We start from the raw sequence: 24,925 nt of genomic DNA, 5'->3' as shown, positions 1-24,925 counted from the left end.
TCTCGCTCTCCCTATACTCATTTCACGTTTTCTCTCGCTCTCCCTATACTCATTTCACGTTTTCTCTCGCTCTCCCTATACTCATTTCACGTTTTCTCTCGCTCTCCCTATACTCATTTCACGTTTTCTCTCGCTCTCCCTATACTAATTTCACGTTTTCTCTCGCTCTCCCTATACTCATTTCACGTTTTCTCTCGCTCTCCCTATACTCATTTCACGTTTTCTCTCGCTCTCCCTATACTCATTTCACGTTTTCTCTCGCTCTCCCTATACTCATTTCACGTTTTCTCTCGCTCTCCCTATACTCATTTCACGTTTTCTCTCGCTCTCCCTATACTCATTTCACGTTTTCTCTCGCTCTCCCTTGCATTTCCAATAGCTTAAGTAAGACTCTCAATTACCTAATTTTTCTCATCTTCTCAGAGGTATTACACATTCCTCATCTCTGCTTTCGATTCACCTATATGGTGTTACCGGACTCTGCCTGGTGTTGGGTAAACCACGGATTGGACCACTTGGCCAGCATCCCATCACCTCACCACACACACTTGACCAACATCCCATCACCTCACGCACTTGACCAACATCCCATCACCTCACCACACACACTTGACCAACATGCCATCACCTCACCACACTGTGCCATTCGCTGGTGCAACACACAAGGTATCCAGCACCATCATCACGTTCACCACGAGACTCACCAACACACCAGCCTACAACACCACACCTCACCTCACCTCACCACACCTCCCTCCGGCCCACCACACCAGCCTACAACACCACACCTCACCTCACCTCACCACACCTCCCTCCGGCCCACCACACCAGCCTACAACACCACACCACACCTCACCTCACCTCCCTCCGGCCCACCACACCAGCCTACAACACCACACCTCACCTCACCTCACCACACCTCCCTCCGGCCCACCACACCAGCCTACAACACCACACCACACCTCACCTCACCTCCCTCCGGCCCACCACACCAGCCTACAACACCACACCACACCTCACCTCACCTCCCTCCCTCCCTCCCTCCGGCCCAGCCAGCCAGCCAGCCATCACACACACACACACACACACACACACACACACACACACACACAGGATTAAGATATCTTTCCTCCCCCTAAAGCTTTCTACAGGGCGGTCTTCATGCTCCTCACGTCCCGCTGAGCCCTCCTGGTCTGCAGGTAATGCAGCAAGAGTCTAGTCTGAGTGCTCGGTGGCCCTGGTGTTGCTGCTGCTGCTATTGGTGCTCAAAGGACACGAGACTTTGGTTTCGAATCCTATGAATAAGGTCACGAGAGAGTATAGGCTCCTTGCATACGGAGGAAGCGGCACGTACAGACATTGTGTGTGTGTGTGTGTGTGTGGTTGGGAGGTAATCTAACGAGTAGCCACACACCATCTCCTTACAAGTGGCGGTGGCTGGCGGCGGACGTCCGCACCCAGCATATACGTTTGTACGTACTGCCTCTTGCGACATGACGAGGGAGGAGGGAGATGCGACCACACATCCTTCGTGTGGTGTACCTACCAACGCTGCCTCAGTGGGCCACCAACCTCACACTCCCCCCGCCTTCCGCTCGACCAGAAAGAAAGACGGTAAACACACCAAGGTGCACAATCACGCATCACAGACTGACAACACACACACACACACACACTTACACACACACACACACACACACACAAACGAGATGGGGCACCACGATGGTAAAACTCCCTCCTCATACAATACACATAAATTGTGCACTAAGGTGCACAATCACGCATCACAAACTGACAAGAAATTGCTCAGCACATCCATGGACAACATAAGAGGCAGCCAGCCATCACGAGAGCATCAACGCGTGCAAAACACAAGCACATCCAGGCCACCAGAGCCCGTCTAGACCGCTACACAACAGACACAGCCCCATCAATCATTGCCACCACGATCATCATCATCATCAGTAAATACAGCACTGTACCTTGACCTCAAACTTTGTGTAATGCTGATGTACTGTACCCACTGTACGCTCTATACACACACACACACACACACACACACACACACAAACATGTATAGTATTTGAACTTTTGACTATGGCACGTAATGTGTCAAATACTTATCAATAAAATCTATTTGTCTGCTACATTCGCCATCAAAGCAGTGTATCTTTATAACAGACAAAAATTAAGTCTTTGTTGGACATTAAATATGTATGTCATATAATCTCATATATATACTATTGTGTATTTTGTGTCAATAAATAAACTAAATACTTTTCACACATGTTATCATCGAAATGCTTTCCCTGGTTGTATGATTGGAAATATAAAGATCTTAAAATCAAATCCCTTTTAAAATTTTTTTTCTTTAACACCTTATTTTCTTACAGTATACCTCTATATTTCTGCATTTATTGTCTGTGTATATTATCATTATCATTATTATTATGATTATTATTATTACTATTATCATTATTATCATTATCATTATTATTATTATTATCATCATTACTACAACTACTACATTATTATCATCATTACTACAACTACTACTATTATTATTATCATTATTATTATTATTATTATCATTATTATTATTATTTTTATTATCATTATCATTATTATTATCATTATCATTATTATCATTATTAACAAAATTACGAAATACTTACAAGACAGCTGGTGGTCATTGCTAAGACAGCCGTAAGGGTGGGTCAGCCTCCACACACACACACACACACACAAAGGAGGTCCCCAGGAAGCTCACTAATGTATTATTACACTACCTGTGTCACCACAGGTTAGTCAGACGCACTCATCATCACCAGGATATAACCCACACACTGTGGGAGGGACGACGCTTCGCCACGCACTAAACCAGTGTGGGGATACACTGAGGCACACGGTACGAGAGGGAGGTGTAAGTCAGGTGATGTTGTGTGGTGGTGCCTTAAGGAGGGGAGCTGTCTCCCTCGCTACAGCTCAAGCTAGACTTGTGCTGTCTCTACCACCACCACACGGCACACTGACCACCACACCCCCCCACACTCTCCCCTACCTACCTACCAACACTCCCGGCATCTCCCGCCTCAACGCTGACCACAACCCCACCCCCCAACATCCATCCATGAGAATGATCAAACCTCCCTATCCTCACACTCCACTTATACTATGCACACTGCGCTTCTCACAACCCCTACCTCACACTAGTAGGTCCAACCTCACGACTAAAGGATAAAGATACGTCAGGTTTACACCAAGGTAGAGTTAATAGATTTGATGAATACACAGTAATATGTGATTACTGCTTATTTGTGCGCTACAGGGAGAGAATCTTACACTTCTGTTGCCCCGTCTCTTAATAAACTGTGTATAATTTTGCTATGTTTGCTGAGACGGCATGGGCAGCTGAGGCCCTAATCAAGGCCATTTCATTAACGATATATATACACATATATATTACCAAGAGTCCACGGAGAAAATGGAACACGATAAGTGTTTCATTTTCCCCGTGGACTCATAGGAATATCTTGATCACGCGCAAAATTGTGATCTTTCCAATATATATCTTTTCTTTCTTTCATACTATTCGCCATTTCCCGCATTAGTGAGGTAGCGTTAAGAACAGAGGACTGGGCCTTAGAGGGAATATCCTCACCTGGCCCCCTTCTCTGTTCCTTCTTTTGGAAAATTAAAAAAAAAACGAGAGGGGAGGATTTCCAGCCACCCGCTCCCTCCCCTTTTAGTCGCCTTCTACGACACGCAGGGAATACGTGGGAAGTATTCTTTCTCCCCTAACCCCAGGGATAACCAATATATATATATATATATATATATATATATATATATATATATCCCTGGGGATAGGGGATTAAGAATACTTCCCACGTATTCCCTGCGTGTCGTAGAAGGCGAATAAAAGGGGTGGGAGCGGGGGGCTGGAAATCCTCCCCTCTCGTTTTTTTTTTTTAATTTTCCAAAAGAAGGAACAGAGGGGGCCAGGTGAGGATATTCCCAAAAAGGCCCAGTCCTCTGTTCCTAACGCTACCTCGCTAACGCGGGAAATGGCGAATAGTTTAAAAGAAAGAAAGATATATATATATATATATATATATATATATATATATATATATATATATATATATATATATATATATATACGAATAGTGTTCATATACACTTTATTCGTATTCATATAACTCCGCGTTGTACAGTCAGGTTCGGTAAAACGCTCTCAGCTGGCTATGTGTTCTGTTCGGAAACAACCGATAGACCCCGTTGCTCACCATAGTGAGACGAAGGGTATTCGAGTACTTAGTATTTCGAATAGTTGTTTCCTATTATACAGCCCCTTAGCCTAGCGGTTAGCGTGCCTGCCTCTTGCACAAGGGGTCCCAGGTTCGATCCTGGCTGATGGAGCTTTGTATGTTATATATATATATATATATATATATATATATATATATATATATATATATATATATCCTAGCCTGAGCCAGGTACTCATTTTATCGACCCACCTCTAGGAGTGGATGAACAGCTGGATTGACTGTGGACCGATTGCCGTAACCAGTATTCGAACCTATGCCCTCGACCCCGGGCGGCCCGTGAATGCGTCACGGTCAGGAAAATATGCACCATGTCTTTACTCTTATGCATGCACACACACACACACACACACACACACACACAAACTCAGCCTAAATACCCATTTATCGATCATCTCCCATGTGGAGGATGAACAGGTAGGTTGACTGTGGGCTGCTTGTGAGTAAATTTATGTGTATTGTATGAGGAGGGAGTTTTACCATCGTGGTGCCCCATCTCGTGTGTGTGTGTGTGTGTGTGTGTGTGTGTTTCACTCACTGGTCACCCTGCTCACCAGTAACAGACACTTATCATACCCCATCACGACCTACTAACCTCCTAACTAGTTTATCAGTTTGATTACCATACTAATGACCCAGAGCCTGACGGTAGTGCCTAACAAGATCGCCTTTCCATGATCATCAGCGGGACTACCATCCTACATGACGTACTCATAAGACAGAGAAATGCGAATTATCGTACCTATCGGGAGACGCGCTGTGTTGATGTACTTCCAAGTGTCTTACATAAATGAGATGATTATCGTAAGTGATGTTTACATTATACGATGTATGTATGGGACATTAATTAGTATACTGAAATGCCACATACGATAAATATTTTTTTTTCTTTTTAGATTGGAAAAGTAACCCAGGGATAGAGTTTGGTGGTTCGAGGAGGGAATGAGTCTTTGGCTCGAGGAGGAAGTTTGGTGGTTCTGGAAGGGAGTTCGGTGGTTCGGGGAGGGAGTCTGAAGGCCTGGGAAGGAGTTCGGTAGTTCGGGAGAATAAGGTGTTATAGGGAGGGAGGAAGGGAGGTGGTTCTGGGAGGGAGTTCGGTGGTTCGGGGACAGAGTTGGGTGGTTCGGGGACAGAGTTCGGTGGTTCGGGTACGGAATTCGGTGGCTCGGGGAGGAAGTTCGGTGGTTCGCTTACAGAATTCGGTGGTTTGGGTACGGAGTTCGGTGGTTCGGGTACGGAATTCGGTGGTTCGGGTACGGAATTCGGTGGTTCGAGTGCGGAATTCGGTGGTTCGGGTACGGAATTCGGTGGTTCGAGTGCGGAGTTCGGTGGTTCGGGTACGGAATTCGGTGTTCCATTACTGACAACAACAACACATCCCTCCGTCCCTCATCACACCCTCCAGCACAGTGTGGCAGCTATGGTCACACTGAGACGGTCAACACACACTGGTCCAGTCACTGTGCAATTTGCACTGCATGACGGAGAGATCTCGAACCAACGTGAGAACTACTTGTAACCTGAACTTACACACACACACACACACAAACACATACATCTATTCATTTATCTGTCTATCTATCTATCTATCTATATATATATATATATATATATATATATATATATATATATATATATATATATATATATATATATATCACCAAGACTCCTCCTGCTTGTGGTTACACCGCAAGCGAAAATTCGGCTTCGGCGGGGGTTGATCATATTCTGTTTACGAACGGGAGTCCAGTCTGATGGAGAGGACTTACTCTACAAGAGTCCACCTCTTCCCTCGTACGGGATGTAGCGTAGCCTTGAGGGCTGGAGTAGCTACACCAGAAGAACCCATCATATCACCTGTGAAGCCACACGAGAGGGCTTGTACCCTGTACCTCCAGCCGTCAGCCACGATCCCCTCCACCTGTACCGTTATCATCACTACACTGTAGCCCCTCGAGCACGACGGTATACGACCCTTGGGAAGGACGGCACGACCTCTGAGCACACCAGCACGACCTTCAAGTATGATGGACTGTTTGTTGACTAGATTCCCTGTGGCTCAACACGAACCACATTGCGTGACAGGCATGAAAAAAATAAATAAATAGAAATAGCACTTGGGCTCACTTATCCCTTCTAATACATCTTATCGAATCTTGTGAACTACACGTATTAAGACGAATGAACTACATGTGTTAAGAAAACGCCCCAACAGTCCATCTTCATCCACCTACACGTTACAAGGGTACAGGAAAGTTTTGGGCTTCGAGTGGCGAAATAGACGAGCAATCACAGGCGCAAAGTCCAAAAGGCGCACTCCTTCCAAAGACAAACTTGCCCTAAAATCCTGTTAAACGCTTCTGTATGATTATACGTGCAAGAACAACCCACGAAAACTGAAAGTGAATTTAGAAACTCACGACTCAAACTATGATGGCATTCTGCACTTCACAATACGGGATCTAAAGTGACTTACGAGAACAGGCATGCAGTCTCCAATGACAAGCGCTTCACTGCCCACAGAGATGTGCAACACCCTGGCATTCAGTGCTAGATGCAGACCCGGACGTTACAACGTACATCCACGGCTACTGCGTTATGCTACATCCCGGCGTTCAGCGATGCCCAGCTTTAAATGCAGTCATGATAATGCCTCAGCATCTGCTGTACGAGTTGACCGGATGGTATACTTATAATGGAAGAAGCATCTGGCCTGTGTCTTCGGGAGTTTACCAAATCTATACAGATAAATCAGCTTGTGTGTGTGTGTGTGTGTGTGTATTTCTCAGCGCCACAGCACCATGACAACAGCTTTGTATGGCTACCATGGAGACCCTACGAGCGTGCATTTGGGATTTGACTTTTTGAGAATTTGGTGAAAAAATAAAAAATTCTATCTTATCTAAAATTTCTGTATCACTGATAAATCAATGTAGAAGATAGATCAAAGAAAATAAACGACTTTAGTCCGGGCGAAGTTGTGTTACATTGGTTACTGCACCCAAACACACCTGACGAGGTGTTGGCTTAAGCCACGAGGACACTAGGAACACATCCAACCATACGGGTCTACACGGGAATAAACGCAGTTTACCACGGCGTGTTTAACCTGGATGTGTTTACCCGGACGCTCGATCCGTAAAGCCTCAGGACGTGACTCAGTGACGGAGGAATCGTTCCACCTGACGGAGGAGCGAACACACCTGCCTTCATGAACACCACAACCAACCACCATCTCTGCAGCTGCTGCTTCTGAAGCCGGAGCACCTGACACCACTAAACCTCCTGTTCCTGCTGACGAAGACACACCCCCACCTGGATGAAGGCATACAAATGATGACCATGTTGGCCCTCTCAGTCTGTGGACGTGACTACATCTGCGACTGCAGATGGGAGAGATCCTGACACAGCTATCTGTTTAACTGCTGACGAAGACATACCCAACTGGATGTAAACATACATGCGATAACCAGATTGGATCTCATTAGTTCAGTGGACCTGACTGGTAGGTTTTGCAATTCCATACATGTTCCATATGTTTAGGTGTCTGATCATACACTAAATCTAAATTGCTCGACTCTAAGACAAAACCAACTTGGATTATCGAAATATAATCAGGGTACTTGCAGTTAGTTCAGCTGGATCATCTATAATACTAGATTAAGCACAATAATCTAGTTTTATTACCAATAAACATTAGATGAAGGGCAATGGATCAAAGCACATAGATAATAATCTAGCTTTATTATCAATTAGATGAAGGAAAATGGATGAAGGTATATAGATAATCTTAGTTTAAGTAGCAATAAAACTAGATTACGAACGATAGGTTTTGGCAGATAGTTATTCTAGTTTTATCACCAGTAAAACTAAATTAACGACAATGGACCAAGGCAGATCAACATTCCAGTTTTAATTACAAAACTAGATTACGGACACATGGTCTGAACACATGATAAATCTAGCTTTTTTAATCATAAAACTAGATTAGGGCCAATGAGGCAAGGCACATAGCTCAATCAATTCTAGAATCTGTAAAACTAGATTAGAGATAGTGACTCTCATCTTACATATGAATAATCTACACTTATCACCGTCAATATCAGGTCTTATATACATTCACGATAACGTTTGAGAAAAGTGGTGAGATGATGAATGATTTCAGATAAGATTGGCAGTCAACGTTGGGCAAGTGATGGGGTCAACGAGGAAGTAAATGGTAGGTGGTACGATGTAGTTAGGTAAAGTGGTGATGGCGTGAGACTGGAAAAGATGGTCGACAATCATCACCATAACTACCAGCTGATGTTGCTCGTTCCTGAAGAAGGGGGAGCTGCCAGCATTACTGTAACATCACGGACTGTTGCTACTGACGAAGGAGGAGCTACCACCAGTAGTATGCCATCACCTACTGTTGCTGCTGATGAAGGAGGAGCTACCACCAGCAGTATGCCATCACCTCCTGTTGCTGCTGACGAAGGAGGAGCTACCGCCAGTAGTACAATATCACCTACAGGTGCTGCTGACGAAGGAGAAGCTATCGCCAATAGTACAATATCACCTACAGTTGCTGCTGACGAAGGAGAAGCTACCGCCAATAGTACAATATCACCTACAGTTGCTGCTGACGAGGGAGGAGCTATCGTCGGCAGTATACCGTCACCTGCTGTTACTGCTGACGAAGGAGGTGCTACCTACAGAAGCACACCATCACATTCTGTTACTACTGACGAAGGAGGTGCTACCTACAGAAGCACACCATCACATTCTGTTCCTACTGACGAAGGAGAAGCTATCACCGATAGTGTACCAACACCTACTGTTGCTGCTGACGAAGAAACACCTGCTACGACCCCTCTCACCTAATCCTGACAACTGCCCATTATCAACGTCACGTCCATCATCGATGCTGACGCCGGCTGACTCCCCTCCAGCCCTGCTGCTCCTGTTATCATGAGACACCACACAGTCTGGTGCTTGAGCCACTGACTGGCCTTCTCTAGGGCCTCCTTCACACTCACCCTCCTGGAGTATGGCCAGTGTATGGGGTGGAGTGAGGAGCTGTGTTGCAGGACCGGGATGAAAGGGTGTGTTGCAGGACCCACTGGGGACGAGAGGGTGTGTTGCAGGACCGGGATGAGAGGCTGTGTTGCAGGATCGGGGTTCGAGGCTGTGTTGCAGGACCGGGATGCAAGGCTGGGGTGCGGGGCTGTGTGCGGGACCGGGTGTTTCTGTATGTTCTTCCTCCATCTGTGATTTGTCACTATTTGCTTCTGAAGATGTGTTGAAATACACGAAAGCGCTTATGCAAATTTTCCTGCTATGATTTTCCTTCGTGGTCTACAAGTTCAGTATGTATATATATATATATATATATATATATATATATATATATATATATCCCTGGGGATAGGGGAGAAAGAATACTTCCCACGTATTCCCTGCGTGTTGTAAAAGGCGACTAAAAGGGAAGGGAGCAGGGGGCTGGAAATCCTCCCCTCTCGTTTTTTTTTAATTTTTCAAAAGACGGAACAGAGAAGGGGGCCAGGTGAGGATAATCCCTCAAAGGCCCAGTCCTCTGTTCTTAACGCTACCTCGCTATCGCGGGAAATGGCGAATAGTATGAAAAAAAAAAAAAAAAAAAAAAAAAAAATATATATATATATATATATATATATATATATATATATATATATATATATATATATATATATATATATATATATATATAGACAGACAGACAGATAGATAAATAGATAGATAGATAGATAATGGGTGTTGCCAGACTCCGCCTGCTTCAGGTTACAGTGAGAAGTCACCAGGTTGTACCATCGTTAACAAAAGCGTAAGGTCTCGTCAAAGAACTTCTCGTTCCAAAGGCGTCCGTCCTACCTCTGCTACTTATAAGTGTAGCGCAACCTCGGTGCTGCAGGAGCTACAGGATGGGGTTGGGACCCCTTGAGTTTATAGCCGCCAGAACCCATTTGTGAAAGGGTCTTAGAACCCATCTGTGAAAGGGTCTTCATCTACTGATACATCATCCATATCTTTATCTATCGATACATCATCCATGTCTTTATCTATCTATATGTAAGCATGTTTGCGCCTCTCTAAGTATTCATCAGTGTTAAGTAATGTGAGAAGCAAAACAAGAAAGAAATGTCGCCAGATATTTTGTTTCTGGATACCTTTCCCGTCATACCAAGATAGCGTCAGGGACTAAGAAACAATGGCCTCGTCTGCACACATCTACATACTTTCTAGCCCGTCATGTACAACATAATATAACAAAGACAGAGCTTGCCATCTATAGCCCAGCCCCATAAACTACTCCATAGTCATCTCTGATCCATTCATATGCTCTGGTTCTGTCTACTAACACTAAGTCGCCTCCCATATATCATAGCGCTCCAGTTCTTTCTATCCAGCGCACATTTCTCCCTCTCTCCAGGGCGTTCAGGATACGAGATCCTAAAGCTTCCTTCGCCCCACTTTCCACATCCTTTCAGTCTCCCTCTCTTCCATATTCTCTTCACTTCTGACGCGTAGATCTTCTCAGTTGGTCTTTCTTCGCTCATCCTCTCCATTTGTCCAAACATCGCAACGCACCCAGGTCAGCACTCTCACTCACGCTCCGCTTCTCGTACACCGCCATTCCTCACACGATGAACTCACCTCACACTATATTATCATCCTGAGGCGTTACATTTCCTCGGAACAAGAGTTTTAAGTGTTCGAAAGAACGTACAACGAAAACAAGTCCAAAGAAAATCGGTAAGAAAACGAACCTTTACACTCAACTCGGCGGGATATGACTGGAACGCGCCTCACGTCCACAACACGAACACGAAACTCGTGACTGACACGAAAGAACCCCGAGGAGAGTAGGTTGGTACGAAAGGAGTGGGAGTGGGGAAGAAGGTGGGAACTTGGTGTTATCGCCTTATCTCGCTTATCAGCATGACCAGTGACGCATTGGGCTGGTGGGAATGGGGGTATGCAGGTTTCACACCCATTGAATCAGATAAGACTTGGGATTCAAGCCAAGGCCTTAGATTAAGGCCAAGGGCATGGATTCAGGGCTCATATTTCATGGCTGTACGCATAAGTGTATTGCACGACCGTTCGACCATACGACCTGAATCTAAGGTTATCAGTAAAGTGACCTGACTCTAAGGTAATCAGTAAAGTGACCTGAACCTCAGGTAATCAGTAAAGTGACCTGAACTTAAGGTAATCAGTAAAGTGACCTGAACCTAAGGTAATCAGTAAAGTGACCTGAATCTACGGTAATCAGTAAAGTGACCTGAATCTACGGTGATCAGTAAAGTGACCTGACTCTAAGGTAATCAGTAAAGTGACCTGAACCTCAGGTAATCAGTAAAGTGACCCGAAAATCTAAGGTAATCAGAAAAGTGACCCGAAAATCTAAGGTAATCAGTATAGTGGCCCGAAAATCTAAGGTAATCAGTAAAGTCAAACAAACGGCGGTGGTTGAGGACGGTAAAGGTCACAGAGCCTAAAAAGACAAAGGTCAATGGATAAGATTGTGCACCAAGGTCCCAGAGGGTGTTTACTGGTGTCCAACAGTCGGTTTCAACTGCTTGACCCAGATGGTTCGATCCTTTACATATACAGGCCTGACCTCTGACCCGATCCCAGAGGGTCAGGGCAAAGGCCAGGCCACGGCACTCAAGGCTCGCACAGTCATGCTCAAGGGTCATACCATCGCCTTGTACACCGTACCGTCGTGCTCAAGGGTCGTACCTTCGTGCTCAAGGATCGTACCGTCGCGCTCAAGGATCGTTCCTTCGTGCTCAAGGATCGTACCGTCGTGCTCAAGGATCGTACCTTCGTGCTCAAGGATCGTTCCTTCGTGCTCAAGGATCGTACCTTCGTGCTCAAGGATCGTACCGTCGTGCTCAAGGATCGTACCGTCGTGCTCAAGGATCGTACCGTCGTGCTCAAGGATCGTACCGTTGTGCTCAAGGATCGTACCGTTGTGCTCAAGGATCGCACCGTCGTGCTGAAGGATCGTACCGTCGTGCTCAAAGATCGTACCGTCGTGCTCAAGGATCGTACCGTCGCGCTCGAGGGTCGTACCGTCGTGGTCAAAGGTCAAAAGGCTCACAAGGAACATCATGAACCAAGTTAAAAAGATCAGCACGACTGGATAACACTTGTTTTAAGGTTAAGGACATTAAGGTCGCTTTAAAAAGTCTTATGGCAAGATCTATGTTAACAATAGGTTATAGGTCACAGGTCAAGGCTTGCGTCAAAGACTGGTGAGTAATTATTCGCGAGGTCAAACAATACACTATGTCAAAGTTGAGGTCCATCAGTCCAGATGTTTCGTCTGCGCTCACTTGATTCGCGTTCGGCTCAGCTACCTCAAAAACTGAATTCCAGGTCAATTAGCCCACTTATCACTCCAGAAGGTCATTAACGTTAGCTTTCCAATGTGTAATCGCTTATAAGAACGCCTGTAATACAGCTATGGCTGAAGTAAGGTAGAGCGGTAACTATATCAATTAAGACACCATTTACCATCATGGATGGTTAAGTGGTTATCATCTTATTTTTTTTTGGGCTTTTGACACCTCGACAGATTAAAGCCACCAATCGAATAACCTTGACCACCTTCTTCAGGTTTTCCGGATAACTCTTTCGACCAGACACACACCCTTCCAATCACCGGTTTTCCGAGAAACGTGTTCTATCTCAAGCACGTGAACTTAACCTTGAGCGGTACGATAGCTTAATCTCTCGAATATGGCGGTTAACCACGAGAAGCACGCGCGCGATAATCACTCCTAGCGCACGATAAAATGTGTCCGGTGACTTAATAGTTGGAGTACGATTACTTAATCCCTAGATATTCATGAGTTTTCAGCCGTCGAGGACAAAACACCTTCATGATGACTCCAACATCAGTGCGTCGGCACGAACGCTCCCTCCCTCCCTGAGGCCACCGAGTACAATGACAAGTGCGGGAGGAGGAAGACAAGGGACAACGGGAATGCGAGGAGCAGCAGCAGACCACTAGGAGGGATGCTTTCGAAGCCTCTTGTGATAACAGATGATGATGTCATGAACATACAGTGAAGTATGATATTCTAAACATACAGTTTAGTAAGATATCATTAACATACAGTGAAGTATGATATAAACATACAGTTTAGTAAGATATCATTAACATACAGTGAAGTATGATATCATAAACATACAGTTTAGCAAGATATCACAAACATACAGTTCAATAAGACATCATAAACATGCAGTTCAGTAAGATATCAAAACAGAAAGTTCAGCAAGATATCATAGCCTAGCAGTAGCGCTCCCGCCTGTTGCACAGGGGTCCCGGGTTCGATCCTGGCTGTTGGAGGTTTGTATGTTCTATGAAGGTGCGCGTTCATATGCACTTTGTTCATATATATATATATATATATATATATATATATATATATATATATATATATATATATATATATTAGAAAGATCATAGGTCCCAAAACTGACTGATCCCTTGTGGCACTCCACCTTTCCCCCATACACCCAATCTGAGGTTTTATCGCTACTCATTATCCCATGTTTACCAAAATAAAATCATGCGACTTAATCTTATGCGAGTTATCTTTAATGTGGGACTTAATCGAGTGTTTTCTGAAGACCGAAATAAGTGATCAACACCAGTCGCTTTGCTCTTACCATCCATGTTGATCGTATCATGAAAGAAATCAAGTAAATGTTTTGAGACGTGATTGGTTGCGTTGGAGAAAGAATATTGCTTTGAATCGTTGACAAAATGGTGATCCTCTCAACGAATTAGAGTCTTGCCTGGAATAATGGCTTGCCAACGACTGACGGTAGGCTGAGTGAACGGTAGTTTCCGTCCAGGTGACATACTTTGTCGTGAATGCTGGTGTTACGGTGGCACACCTGGAATCCTACACAACACTGGAGAGAGCAGTCATCATGGGCTTTTCTGTCTCATTCAGTGGCTCATCTTATTGATCTCCAGCATTCAATGGCTCATCTTATTGATCTCCAGCATTCAATGGCTCATCTTATTGATCTCCAGCATTCAATGGCTCATCTTATTGATCTCCAGCATTCATTGGCTCATCTTATTGATCTCCAGCATTCAATGGCTCATCTTATTGATCTCCAGCATTCAATGGCTCATCTTATTGATCTCCAGCATTCAATGGCTCATCTTATTGATCTCCAGCATTCAATGGCTCATCTTATTGATCTCCAGCATTCAATGGCTCATCTTATTGATCTCCAGCATTCAATGGCTCATCTTATTGATCTCCAGCATTCAATGGCTCATCTTATTGATCTCCAGCATTCAATGGCTCATCTTATTGATCTCCAGCATTCAATGGCTCATCTTATTGATCTCCAGCATTCAATGGCTCATCTTACTGATCTCCAGCATTCAATGGCTCATCTTATTGATCTCCAGCATTCAATGGCTCATCTTATTGATCTCCAGCATTCAATGGCTCTTCTTATTGGTCTCCAGGAGAACAACCCCCCAACAGGAAACGTCATATTCCTTACGACAAGATGTGTTCCTCCTGAAGGAGTCCATAGAAGATGTGTTCCTTCTGAAGGAGCCCATTGAAGATGTGTTCCTTCTGAAGGAGCCCATTGAAGATGTGTTCCTTCTGAAGGAGTCTATTGAAGATGTGTTCCTTCTGAACGAGTCCATTGAAGATGTGTTCCTTCTGAAGGAGTCCATAGAAGATGTGTTCCTTCCGAAGGAGTCCATAGAAGATGTGTTCCTTCTGAAGGAGTCCATAGAAGATGTGTTCCTTCTGAAGGAGTCTATTGAAGATGTGTTCCTTCTGAAGGAGTCCATAGAAGATGTGTTCCTTCTGAAGGAGTCCATTGAAGATGTGTTCCTTCTGAAGGAGCCCACTGAAGATGTGTTCCTTCTGAAGGAGTCCACTGAAGACGTGTTCCTCTCTCCCGTCAAGTGTGTAAGGCAGTGCGGGAGTGTTCGTCTCGACACGGGTGTGGGAGGTGGAGGGATGTTGTTGCTGAAGTGATTCCTAAAACCCAAGATGGTTTCTCCACTCGAAGAGCTCCCTGAGCAACAGGATTGAGTTCGGTCCAGTGAACCTTTTTGCCTGCGTTGCGATTTCATCTTTACCTTTTTAGACGGGTGAATCTGCTTATACTTCCGTCTACTTTCAAGCAAATATATTCTTTCACTGGTTTTCGTTCTAAGGTCGTGACAAACTACCTAAACGTGGCCCCGGTGCATCTGTTGTCGGTCTTTCTCACGTACTGGCAGAGCCTCTACTGGTTCACACTTTTGACCCCTAACGTGTCATCGAACTTGTGTATGCCTTGGGAAAGTAGGTTCCAAAGATTAATGGTATTCTGACATCAGTCTCCAGCCTGAAGCATGTCAGATACCACCTGTATGAATACCACTGTGCCATAAAGCACCTGTCTTTTTAACGCACGAGTTTCAGCAGTGTAGACTGAAGTTCCACCTAAGCCCATCAACAGTGCGGTTTTAAAGGTGAAGTGCCACATGGATCAATCAGTTTTGGGACCTGTAATCTTTCTGATATATATATATATATATATATATATATATATATATATATATATATATATATATATATATATATATATATATATATATTCATTCATCTACATTTATTATACTTTGTAGGTGTTTCCCGCGTTAGCGAGGTAGCACAAGGAAACAGACGAAAGAATGGCCAAACCCACCCACATACACATGTATATACATAAACGCCCACACACGCACATATACATACCTATACATTTCAACGTATACATACATATACATACAAAGACATATACATATATACACATGTACATATTCATACATGCTGCCTTCATCCATTTCGCCGCCACCTCGCCACACATGAAATGGCACCCCCCTCCCCCCGCGTGCGCACGAGGTAGCGCTAGGAAAAGACAACAAAGGCCACATTCGTTCACACTCAGTCTCTAGCTGTCATGTGTAATGCACCAAAACCACAGCTCCCTTTCGACATCCAGACTCCACAGAACTTTCCATGGTTTACCCCAGAAGCTTCACATGCCCTGGTTCAATCCACTGACAGCACGTCGACCCCGGTATACCACATCGTTTCAGTTCACTCTATTCCTTGCAAGCCTTTCACCCTCCTGTATGTTCAGGCCCCGATCTCTCAAAATCTTTTTCACTCCATCCTTCCACCTCCAATTTGGCCGAAACTCTTCATTTTGTACGGTTTGTAAGTCGACTGGAAACTGGGTTCGATGAGCAAGTTAGTAAATGTACTAAAATTTCTATCTTGACGTAACCTTCCAAAGCTTGCTGGCAAATCGACAGAAAACCTACAATGATGGTGCATATGGCTCTGGTCAGACCAAAAAGGTTACATTACGGCACACAAATGTACGGTTCATCATCGACCTCCCCTCAACGAGCAACCTTGAGACGGCTAAAACGAGGCAGAATAAATGCTTCATATCACGTCTTTCGCAGCTCATAAAAATATCCACCAGAGGGGAGGGGGAAGAGAAAGGGAGAGAGAGAGAGAGAGAGAGAGAGAAGGAAGAGGAGGAGGCAAAATGCATAATCCTTCCGTCTTTGGAAAAAGGATAATATAAAACATACATATATACATCGTATGGAAATCATTCAGCCTGACGTTCTTACACAAGGATACGACCACCAGTCTGGCTGATCTTAACGTCAGGTTGTGAGAGGTGGGTGGGGTGGTGACGGAAGCGTCGGTGCCTTGCGATGGGGTGTCTGGGTGGACGAGACACACTTCACAACCCCCCTTAGAATCCCATCTCATCACCTGGGGATCCCCTACCCGCCATAAGGCTTATTACGCTGGGGGAGTCCAGTTCCTAAACTCTGGCTAAGAGACTTCAACATCATGAGTCTATCCACCTCTGTATGGACGGCTGACAACACAAGTCAAAGAGTGGGTACACAAGTCATTGGCCAAATGACTGTTCCCTCTGAGTCGATCTTTTAGCCCAACCAAACGTTAGCGTTTCGTGATGGCGAGTTGTTTATAACTAACCTAACCACTTACCATAGTGTTGATTCTATCAACAATAACTCTTAACTTCCCCAGTATCGGCGCATGCGTTCAGTGAAGGCGATTGGGAGGGAGTGGGTGGGAGTAGGTAGGTAGGTATCAAGGAGACACAGTCGTTGGAAGACCGTAAATATCCATAGATCATGACCGACTCAGCGAGTCCAACAGCTTGATCTCCGGCGCCTTGGTCACTTGCAACATCTACGTCGATGACTGGTGAGATAAGATCAGCCTGTGGCGCTCGGGGGACCTGTCGCTGTGGTCTACCAGATGGTAAGTCTAGGTACTGCCAAACACGATCAAACCTTTCCAGTCTCAGGTAGGCCAGATGGATGTTGGCCAGATGGAGGCGCTGGTGTTGTCTCATCTGAGACCATCACTGCTATGCAGGGGTCCCGGGTTCGATCCTAGCTGTTGGAGGTTTGTATGATATATATATATATATATATATATATATATATATATATATATATATATATATATATATATATATATATATATATATATATGGAGAGAGGAAATTTGTTGTTTCCCATGTCATGTCTGTCTTTTGGCAAGAAGTTTGAGCTGCCAACACCGTTGTGAGGTAAATGTTTACTCATTCCACACTGGCAAGTGGCAAACGACCAGTTCTCCAAGACGAACGAGAACAAACAGTGAAACGGTAAATCCGAAAACAATTACATCAGACTAAACAGATTACGACAAAATCCCTTGGTATTCACGAGGAGAACTATGCCGGACTTTATTCGAATCGCTTGTAATTCATTCTGTTTCCAAATTACTCCAGGCACCTACCGCCATACTCTCTCAAAACTCGTTTGGATACGTCAGAGTGTACACATGGATATGGATCCTCACACTGGTGAGGGCCCCCCAACTCTTACACGTACATTAATACCATTCCGGTTTTGGAATAGCCTTAGTCCGCAACTCTGTCGCGATGGAAATGCTTCCCTCACGTCTCTCCCTCTATAGCTCCTTGTCCTGAGGAAACTATTCAATATGTACGTGGTAAAAGAACCCCTTTGGAATATATGCATGGGCGCATATATATATATATATATATATATATATATATATATATATATATATATATATATATATATATATATCCCTGGGGATAGGGGATTAAGAATACTTCCCACGTATTCCCTGCGTGTCGTAGAAGGCGACTAAAAGGGGAGGGAGCGGGGGGCTGGAAATCCTCCCCTCTCGTTTTTTTTTTAATTTTCCAAAAGAAGGAACAGAGAATTGGGCCAGGTGAGGGTATTCCCTCAAAGGCCCAGTCCTCTGTTCTTAATGCTACCTCGCTAACGCGGGAAATGGCGAATAGTTTAAAAGAAAAAAAGATATATATATATATATATATATATATATATATATATATATATATATATATATATATATATATATATATATATATATATATTGAGACAAACGTCAGAAAGAGAGACAAGAAGATTGCACCTGATCCAGTTTGCCAACTGTAAAGTGACCCCCATTTAAGACGGCGAGATCTGTAAGCATATACATACATACGTCTATTCACCGTTGCAGACGCCCACAGAGAACGGAATCTGCGGCAGAGCCAGTGCTAGCCACCGTCACGTCTGGCGGTGGAGAGAAGATCACAGAAGATCACAGAAGACTCGAGTACTCTGGGAAGGACAGAAGACGACTCGATGGTCCATGACGAAGGTCATCTGCAGTCACATGTCTTAACCCCCCATCACAATAGGATCATAAAGCAGAAGGCGCCCGCTTCGACGGCTGGAGAGTCTTGCCGTTACCACGAAAGGGGCAATTGAGATGGTCAAGGTATACAGAACAACAATGAAGTAATAACATTTCAACAAGACCAGTAATTTCTCAACTAGCGACACTCAAATTCTCTAAACCTTGTCCCCCCTCCAGTTGACACCCTGTGAACAACAGGCCATCCTGACATCCTCACTCACTCTATACTCGCGACACTTCCCTCCCTCACATCCTCGCAATCTTTAGACCCTCTCTCTCTCTCTCTCTCTCTCTCTCTCTCTCTCTCTCTCTCTCTCTCTCTCTCTCTCTCTCTCTCGGCATATATCAACACCCCCCTCACCCTCCCCCAGTCCATTCCAGCCTCACAAAAGCTGCTAAAATCTCAATGAAGACGCCCGGACGAGTTGGAATAACAATCAATTCAGGGCGAGGGAAGTGGAGGAGGCTGGAGGGAGAAATTAACTGGCCCCCATGAGAGCGACGAACAGCCAGCGTGTTGAGGTCCTCGTCCTCATGAATGGGTTGAGACATGAGTCCTCGAAGGGCGAGTGCGTTGATACTCTCAACCTCGTCCTCGACCTCATGAGCGTATTGATGCATGCGTCCTCGACTCCATGAGTGTATTGATGCATGCGGTCCTCGATCTCATGAGTGCATTGATGCATGCGTCCTCGACCGCATGAATGTATTGATACATGCGTCTTCGACCTCATGAATATTTTGATATATGCGTCCTCGACCTCATGAATGTTTTGATACATGCGTCCTCGATCTCATGAGTGTATTGATGCATGCGTCCTCGACCTCATGAGTGTACTGATACATGCGTCGTCGACCTCATGAGTGTATTGATGCATGCGTCCTCGACCGCATGAGTGTATTGATAGGTGCGTCGTTGACCTCATGAGTGTATTGATGCATGGGTCCTCGATCAACGCTCTCGCCCTCGTCCTCGACCTCATGAACGATTTGATACATGCGTCCTCGAAGGGCGAGTGCGGTGATGCCCTCGTCCTCGACCTCATGAACGTTTTGACACATCCGTCCTCGAAGGGCGAGAGCGAGCAATGATACACTCGTCCTCGCAAGTGGTCTTCGTCAGAATGAAAAAGCGAAGGGTCTGGCCTTGGCTGGCAAGCTGCTTCTAATTGAGTTTAATCTATTCAGCATGGCAGGGAGGGAGGTGTGGATGGAAGGGAGGGAGGGACGGCAACGGTGGAATATACCCAGTGTGGGAAGGTTTTTGTGTGGGGAAAGGGACGTGTCTGAAGGGTGAGGGTGGAGAGGTTGTAGGGTACGGGGGTTGGGTGGTTGTAGTGTGTGTGGGGGGGAGGTCGAGAGGTTGTTGTGTGAGGCTGGAGAGGTTGTAGTCCAGTGGGATGGAGAGGTTGTAGTCCAGTGGGATGGAGAGGTTGTAGTGTAGGGTGTCCGGTGTTGTAGTGTGGGGGGTCAGGAGGTTGTAGTGTAGAGGGGCCAAGAGGTTGTAGTGTGGGAGGTTGAGAGGTTATAGTGTAGTGTGGTTGGGGTAGTTGTAGTGTGGGGGGTCGAGAGGTTGTAGTGTAGTGGGGTCGAGAGGTTGTAGTGTAGTGGGGGTCGAGAGGTTGTAGTGTAGTGTGGGTCGAGAGGCTGTAGTGTAGTGGGGGTCGAGAGGTTGTAGTGTGGGGGGTCGAGAGGTTGTAGTGTGCTGGGGTTAGGGTAGTTGTAGTGTGGGGGTCGAGAGGCTGTAGTGTAGTGGGGGTCAAGAGATTGTAGTGTGGGGGGTCAAGAGGTTGTAGTGTGGGGGGTCAGGAGGTTGTAGTGTGGGGGGTCAGGAGGTTGTAGTGTAGTGGGTTCGAGAGGTTGTAATGTAGTGGGGGTCGAGAGATTGTAGTGTAGTGGGGTTAGGGTAGTTGTAGTGTGGGGGTCAAGAGGTTGTAGTGTGGGGGTCGAGAGGTTGTGGTGTGGTATGGGAGGTAAGGCTGGGGTGTGGGGTTGGTACATGACTGTCACACATGACTGTAGCACATAAGTGTCACACATGACCGGGGTACATGACTGTAACACATAACTCATACATGACTGTGGTAAATGACTCGTCACACATGACTGTAGCACATAACTGTCACACATGACTGTAGTGCATGACTCGTCACACATGACTCATGACTCGTCACACATGACTGTGGTACATGACTGACTGTCACGCATGACTGTGGCATATGACACTGGAAAAAAAAAATCGCCATCCGATCTCAAATATTCCTCACCTCACCAACACACACACACACACTGACCACATAACATGACCACACAAACGTCTGGCTACACACACACACACACACACACACACACACACACACACAACATGACCACACAAACGTCTGGCTACACACACACACACACACACACACACACACACACACACGGCCATAAAGCTTTTCTATGTATCTTTCCACCTGGCGACGACGTGTTTCTTCTATGTCTTGTCTCTGCCCCTCCCCTGCACACCCAGGCACAGCGGATATAAGAGAACACGGAAATGATGAACAGAAAACGAGGCTGACAACGGCAGTTGAGTCATGCCTCATATTGACTGTCTCCTGCCGCAGTCCTCCTGCCTGCCCGCCGCCCTCCTGCCGCAGTCCTCCTGCCTGCCTGCCTGCCTGCCCGCCGCCCTCCTGCCGCAGTCCTCCTGCCTGCCCTCCTGCCCGCCGCCCTCCTGCCGCAGTCCTCCTGCCTGCCCTCCTGCCGAAGTCCTCCTGCCTGCCTGCCTGCCTGCCTGCCGCCCTCCTGCCGCAGTCCTGCCTGCCTGCCGCAGTCCTCCTGCCGCAGTCCTCCTGCCTGCCCTCCTGCCGCAGTCCTCCTGCCTGCCTGCCTGCCTCCGCCCTCCTGCCGCAGTCCTCCTGCCTGACTGCCTGCCTGCCCGCCGCCCTCCTGCCGCCACCCTCCTGCCTGCCTGCCTGCCGCCCTCAACGCCCTCCTGCCGCAGTCCTCCTGCCTGTTTGCCGCAGTCCTGCCACCACCCCCGCCTCACTCTCCCGCCGCAGTTCTGCCACGCCCACCACCTTCCCGCCGAAATCCCCCCGACCGCCACCAAAAACCATCACGATCCACTCTCTCTCTCTCTCTCTCTCTCTCTCTCTCTCTCTCTCTCTCTCTCTCTCTCTCTCTCTACTATCTACCCCCTCTTTCTTTCATCTTCTTCTGGTGGTTATATGGAGGAAAAGGAGTGGTGGTTGGACGGTGGGGGGAGAGAGAGGGAGAAAAAGAGTGTGAAATGGGAGCTGGAGCTGATGTGTAGAAGGTGTAGCGTGTGGAGTTCTTCTGGTGTTAGAGTGTAGCGGGTTGGCTGGTGTTTTGTGTATACAACCTCGGAAGACTGGTGTGTGTGTGTGTGTGTGTGTGTGTGTGTGTGTGTATGTGTGTGTGTGTGTGTGTGTATGTGTGTGTGTGTGTGTGTGTGTGTCTGTGGGGAGTATGACAGGTTAGGGGAGGAATATGGTTAACATGAGGAGCAAATCGTTGGTTCTCCTGAAGGCAGCAGGATCTATACAATCCTCCTGCCCGCCGCCCTCACCCCCTCCTGCAGCAGTCCTGCCCGCCGCCCTCACCCCCTCCTGCAGCAGTCCTGCCCGCCGCCCTCACCCCCTCCTGCAGCAGTCCTGCCCGCCGCCCTCACCTCCCTCCTGCAGCAGTCCTGCCCGCCGCCCTCACCTCCCTCCTGCAGCAGTCCTGCCCGCCGCCCTCACCCCCTCCTGCAGCAGTCCTGCCCGCCGCCCTCACCTCTCACCCCCTCCTGCAGCAGTCCTGCCCGCCGCGCTCACCCCCTCCTGCAGCAGTCCTGCCCGCCGCCCTCACCTCCCTCCTGCAGCAGTCCTCCCCGCCGCCCTCACCCCCTCCTGCAGCAGTCCTGCCCGCCGCCCTCACCCCCTCCTGCAGCAGTCCTGCCCGCCGCCCTCACCCCCTCCTGCAGCAGTCCTGCCCGCCGCCCTCACCCCCTCCTGCAGCAGTCCTGCCCGCCGCCCTCACCCCCCTCCTGCAGTAGTCCTGCCCGCCGCCCTCACCATCCACCCCCCCCCCCCCGACTACCCTAACGATCCCACCACCACGACCCCTTCACCGTCTCACCAAGACGAGCCTCCCCGCACCATCCCATCACCATCACTATGACCCTTCCCTACCATCCCATCACCATCACTATGACCCTTCCCTACCATCCCATCACCATCACTATGACCCTTCCCTACCATCCCATCACCATCACTATGACCCCTCCCTACCATCCCATCACCATCACTATGACCCTTCCCTACCATCCCATCACCATCACTATGACCCTTCCCTACCATCCCATCACCATCACTATGACCCTTCCCTACCATCCCATCACCATCACTATGACCCTTCCCTACCATCCCATCACCATCACTATGACCCTTCCCTACCATCCCATCACCATCACTATGACCCTTCCCTACCATCCCATCACCATCACTATGACCCTTCCCTACCATCCCATCACCATCACTATGACCCTTCCCTACCATCCCATCACCATCACTATGACCCCTCCCTACCATCCCATCACCATCACTATGACCCTTCCCTACCATCCCATCACCATCACTATGACCCTTCCCTACCATCCCATCACCATCACTATGACCCTTCCCTACCATCCCATCACCATCACTATGACCCTTCCCTACCATCCCATCACCATCACTATGACCCCTCCCTACCATCCCATCACCATCACTATGACCCTTCCCTACCATCCCATCACCATCACTATGACCCTTCCCTACCATCCCATCACCATCACTATGACCCTTCCCTACCATCCCATCACCATCACTATGACCCTTCCCTACCATCCCATCACCATCACTATGACCCCTCCCTACCACCATTATCACCCCCAACACGACGACCCCTCCCCCACCACTACGACACTTTCCAGCATCTCGCCACCACGACCCAGCAACCACTGAGGTAAGCCTCCGGCCATAGCACGAACCACTAAAATACTCGGTTAATCCGATACTACTCGGTTAAACAAGATAACACAGGATATCACACATGAGCCTTCTCGGTAAAGACTCAACCAACCTCCCCACACATACAGAACATCGAAAATAAGGAACAAAAAGATACATTTTCGCAGTGAATAAAAAGTAAACAGCCCCCTCACAAAACTGTTGAAGAAGAAGAAGAACAGGAAATATATATATATATATATAACGTTAAGAAAAGCTGACTGAACTCACCCTCATAGAGACGAGCACCCGGTGGGCGGGGTGTGTATGCTCACGTGAGACGGTGACGTCACAAAGGTCCAGCTGAGCCACCACCAGAGAAGGGCGGGAGGCGGCCTCGTGCGGGTACACGTGCAGTCCCGCGTTCCTCACCTCCACCCACACCCTGCATCACAACACACATATACAACTCCTTCCATCATCAAACGGAGGACAACTTGATATGTGATTACATAAAAAGAGATTAAATAAAACAACGTAAGATGGCAAGGTGACCCTCAGAACTGATGCGTTACATACTGAGCAGTAGGTGTATTTCATCGCCATTGGGCGCGGAGGAATCTAGAACTAGGAAATAAATTTGAACCTTTTTTTTTTTTTCTTTTTTTTTTTTTTATACTTTGTCGCTGTCTCCCGCGTTTGCGAGGTAGCGCAAGGAAACAGACGAAAGAAATGGCCCAACCCCCCCCCCCCCCCATACACATGTACATACACACGT

At 46.9% G+C, this 24,925-nt stretch overlaps 1 protein-coding gene across 4 annotated transcripts in view; it reads right to left on the bottom strand.

Annotated features, from left to right (window-relative positions):
• Positions 1–24,925, bottom strand: part of LOC139759067 (uncharacterized) — a 184,043-nt gene that overhangs the window by 139,867 nt on the left and 19,251 nt on the right. For 3 of the 4 annotated variants that reach the window (XR_011714992.1, XM_071680997.1, XM_071680998.1), the window contains exon 3: positions 24,439–24,592. Coding sequence is in view for 3 of the 4 variants with exons in the window: in XM_071680997.1 (XP_071537098.1) it covers positions 24,439–24,592 (154 nt within the window). In the remaining variant the exon portion in view is untranslated. Of the gene's footprint in view, positions 1–2,675; positions 3,026–24,438; positions 24,593–24,925 lie in introns of those variants that run through there. The other variant, XM_071681000.1, reaches the window with a different exon arrangement.

Source organism: Panulirus ornatus, chromosome 32 (assembly GCF_036320965.1).
Source record: "Panulirus ornatus isolate Po-2019 chromosome 32, ASM3632096v1, whole genome shotgun sequence".
Classification (NCBI taxonomy): Eukaryota; Metazoa; Arthropoda; class Malacostraca; order Decapoda; family Palinuridae; genus Panulirus; species Panulirus ornatus.
Note: the sequence above shows the minus strand (reverse complement) of the source record. Positions and strands in the feature narration are given on the sequence as shown.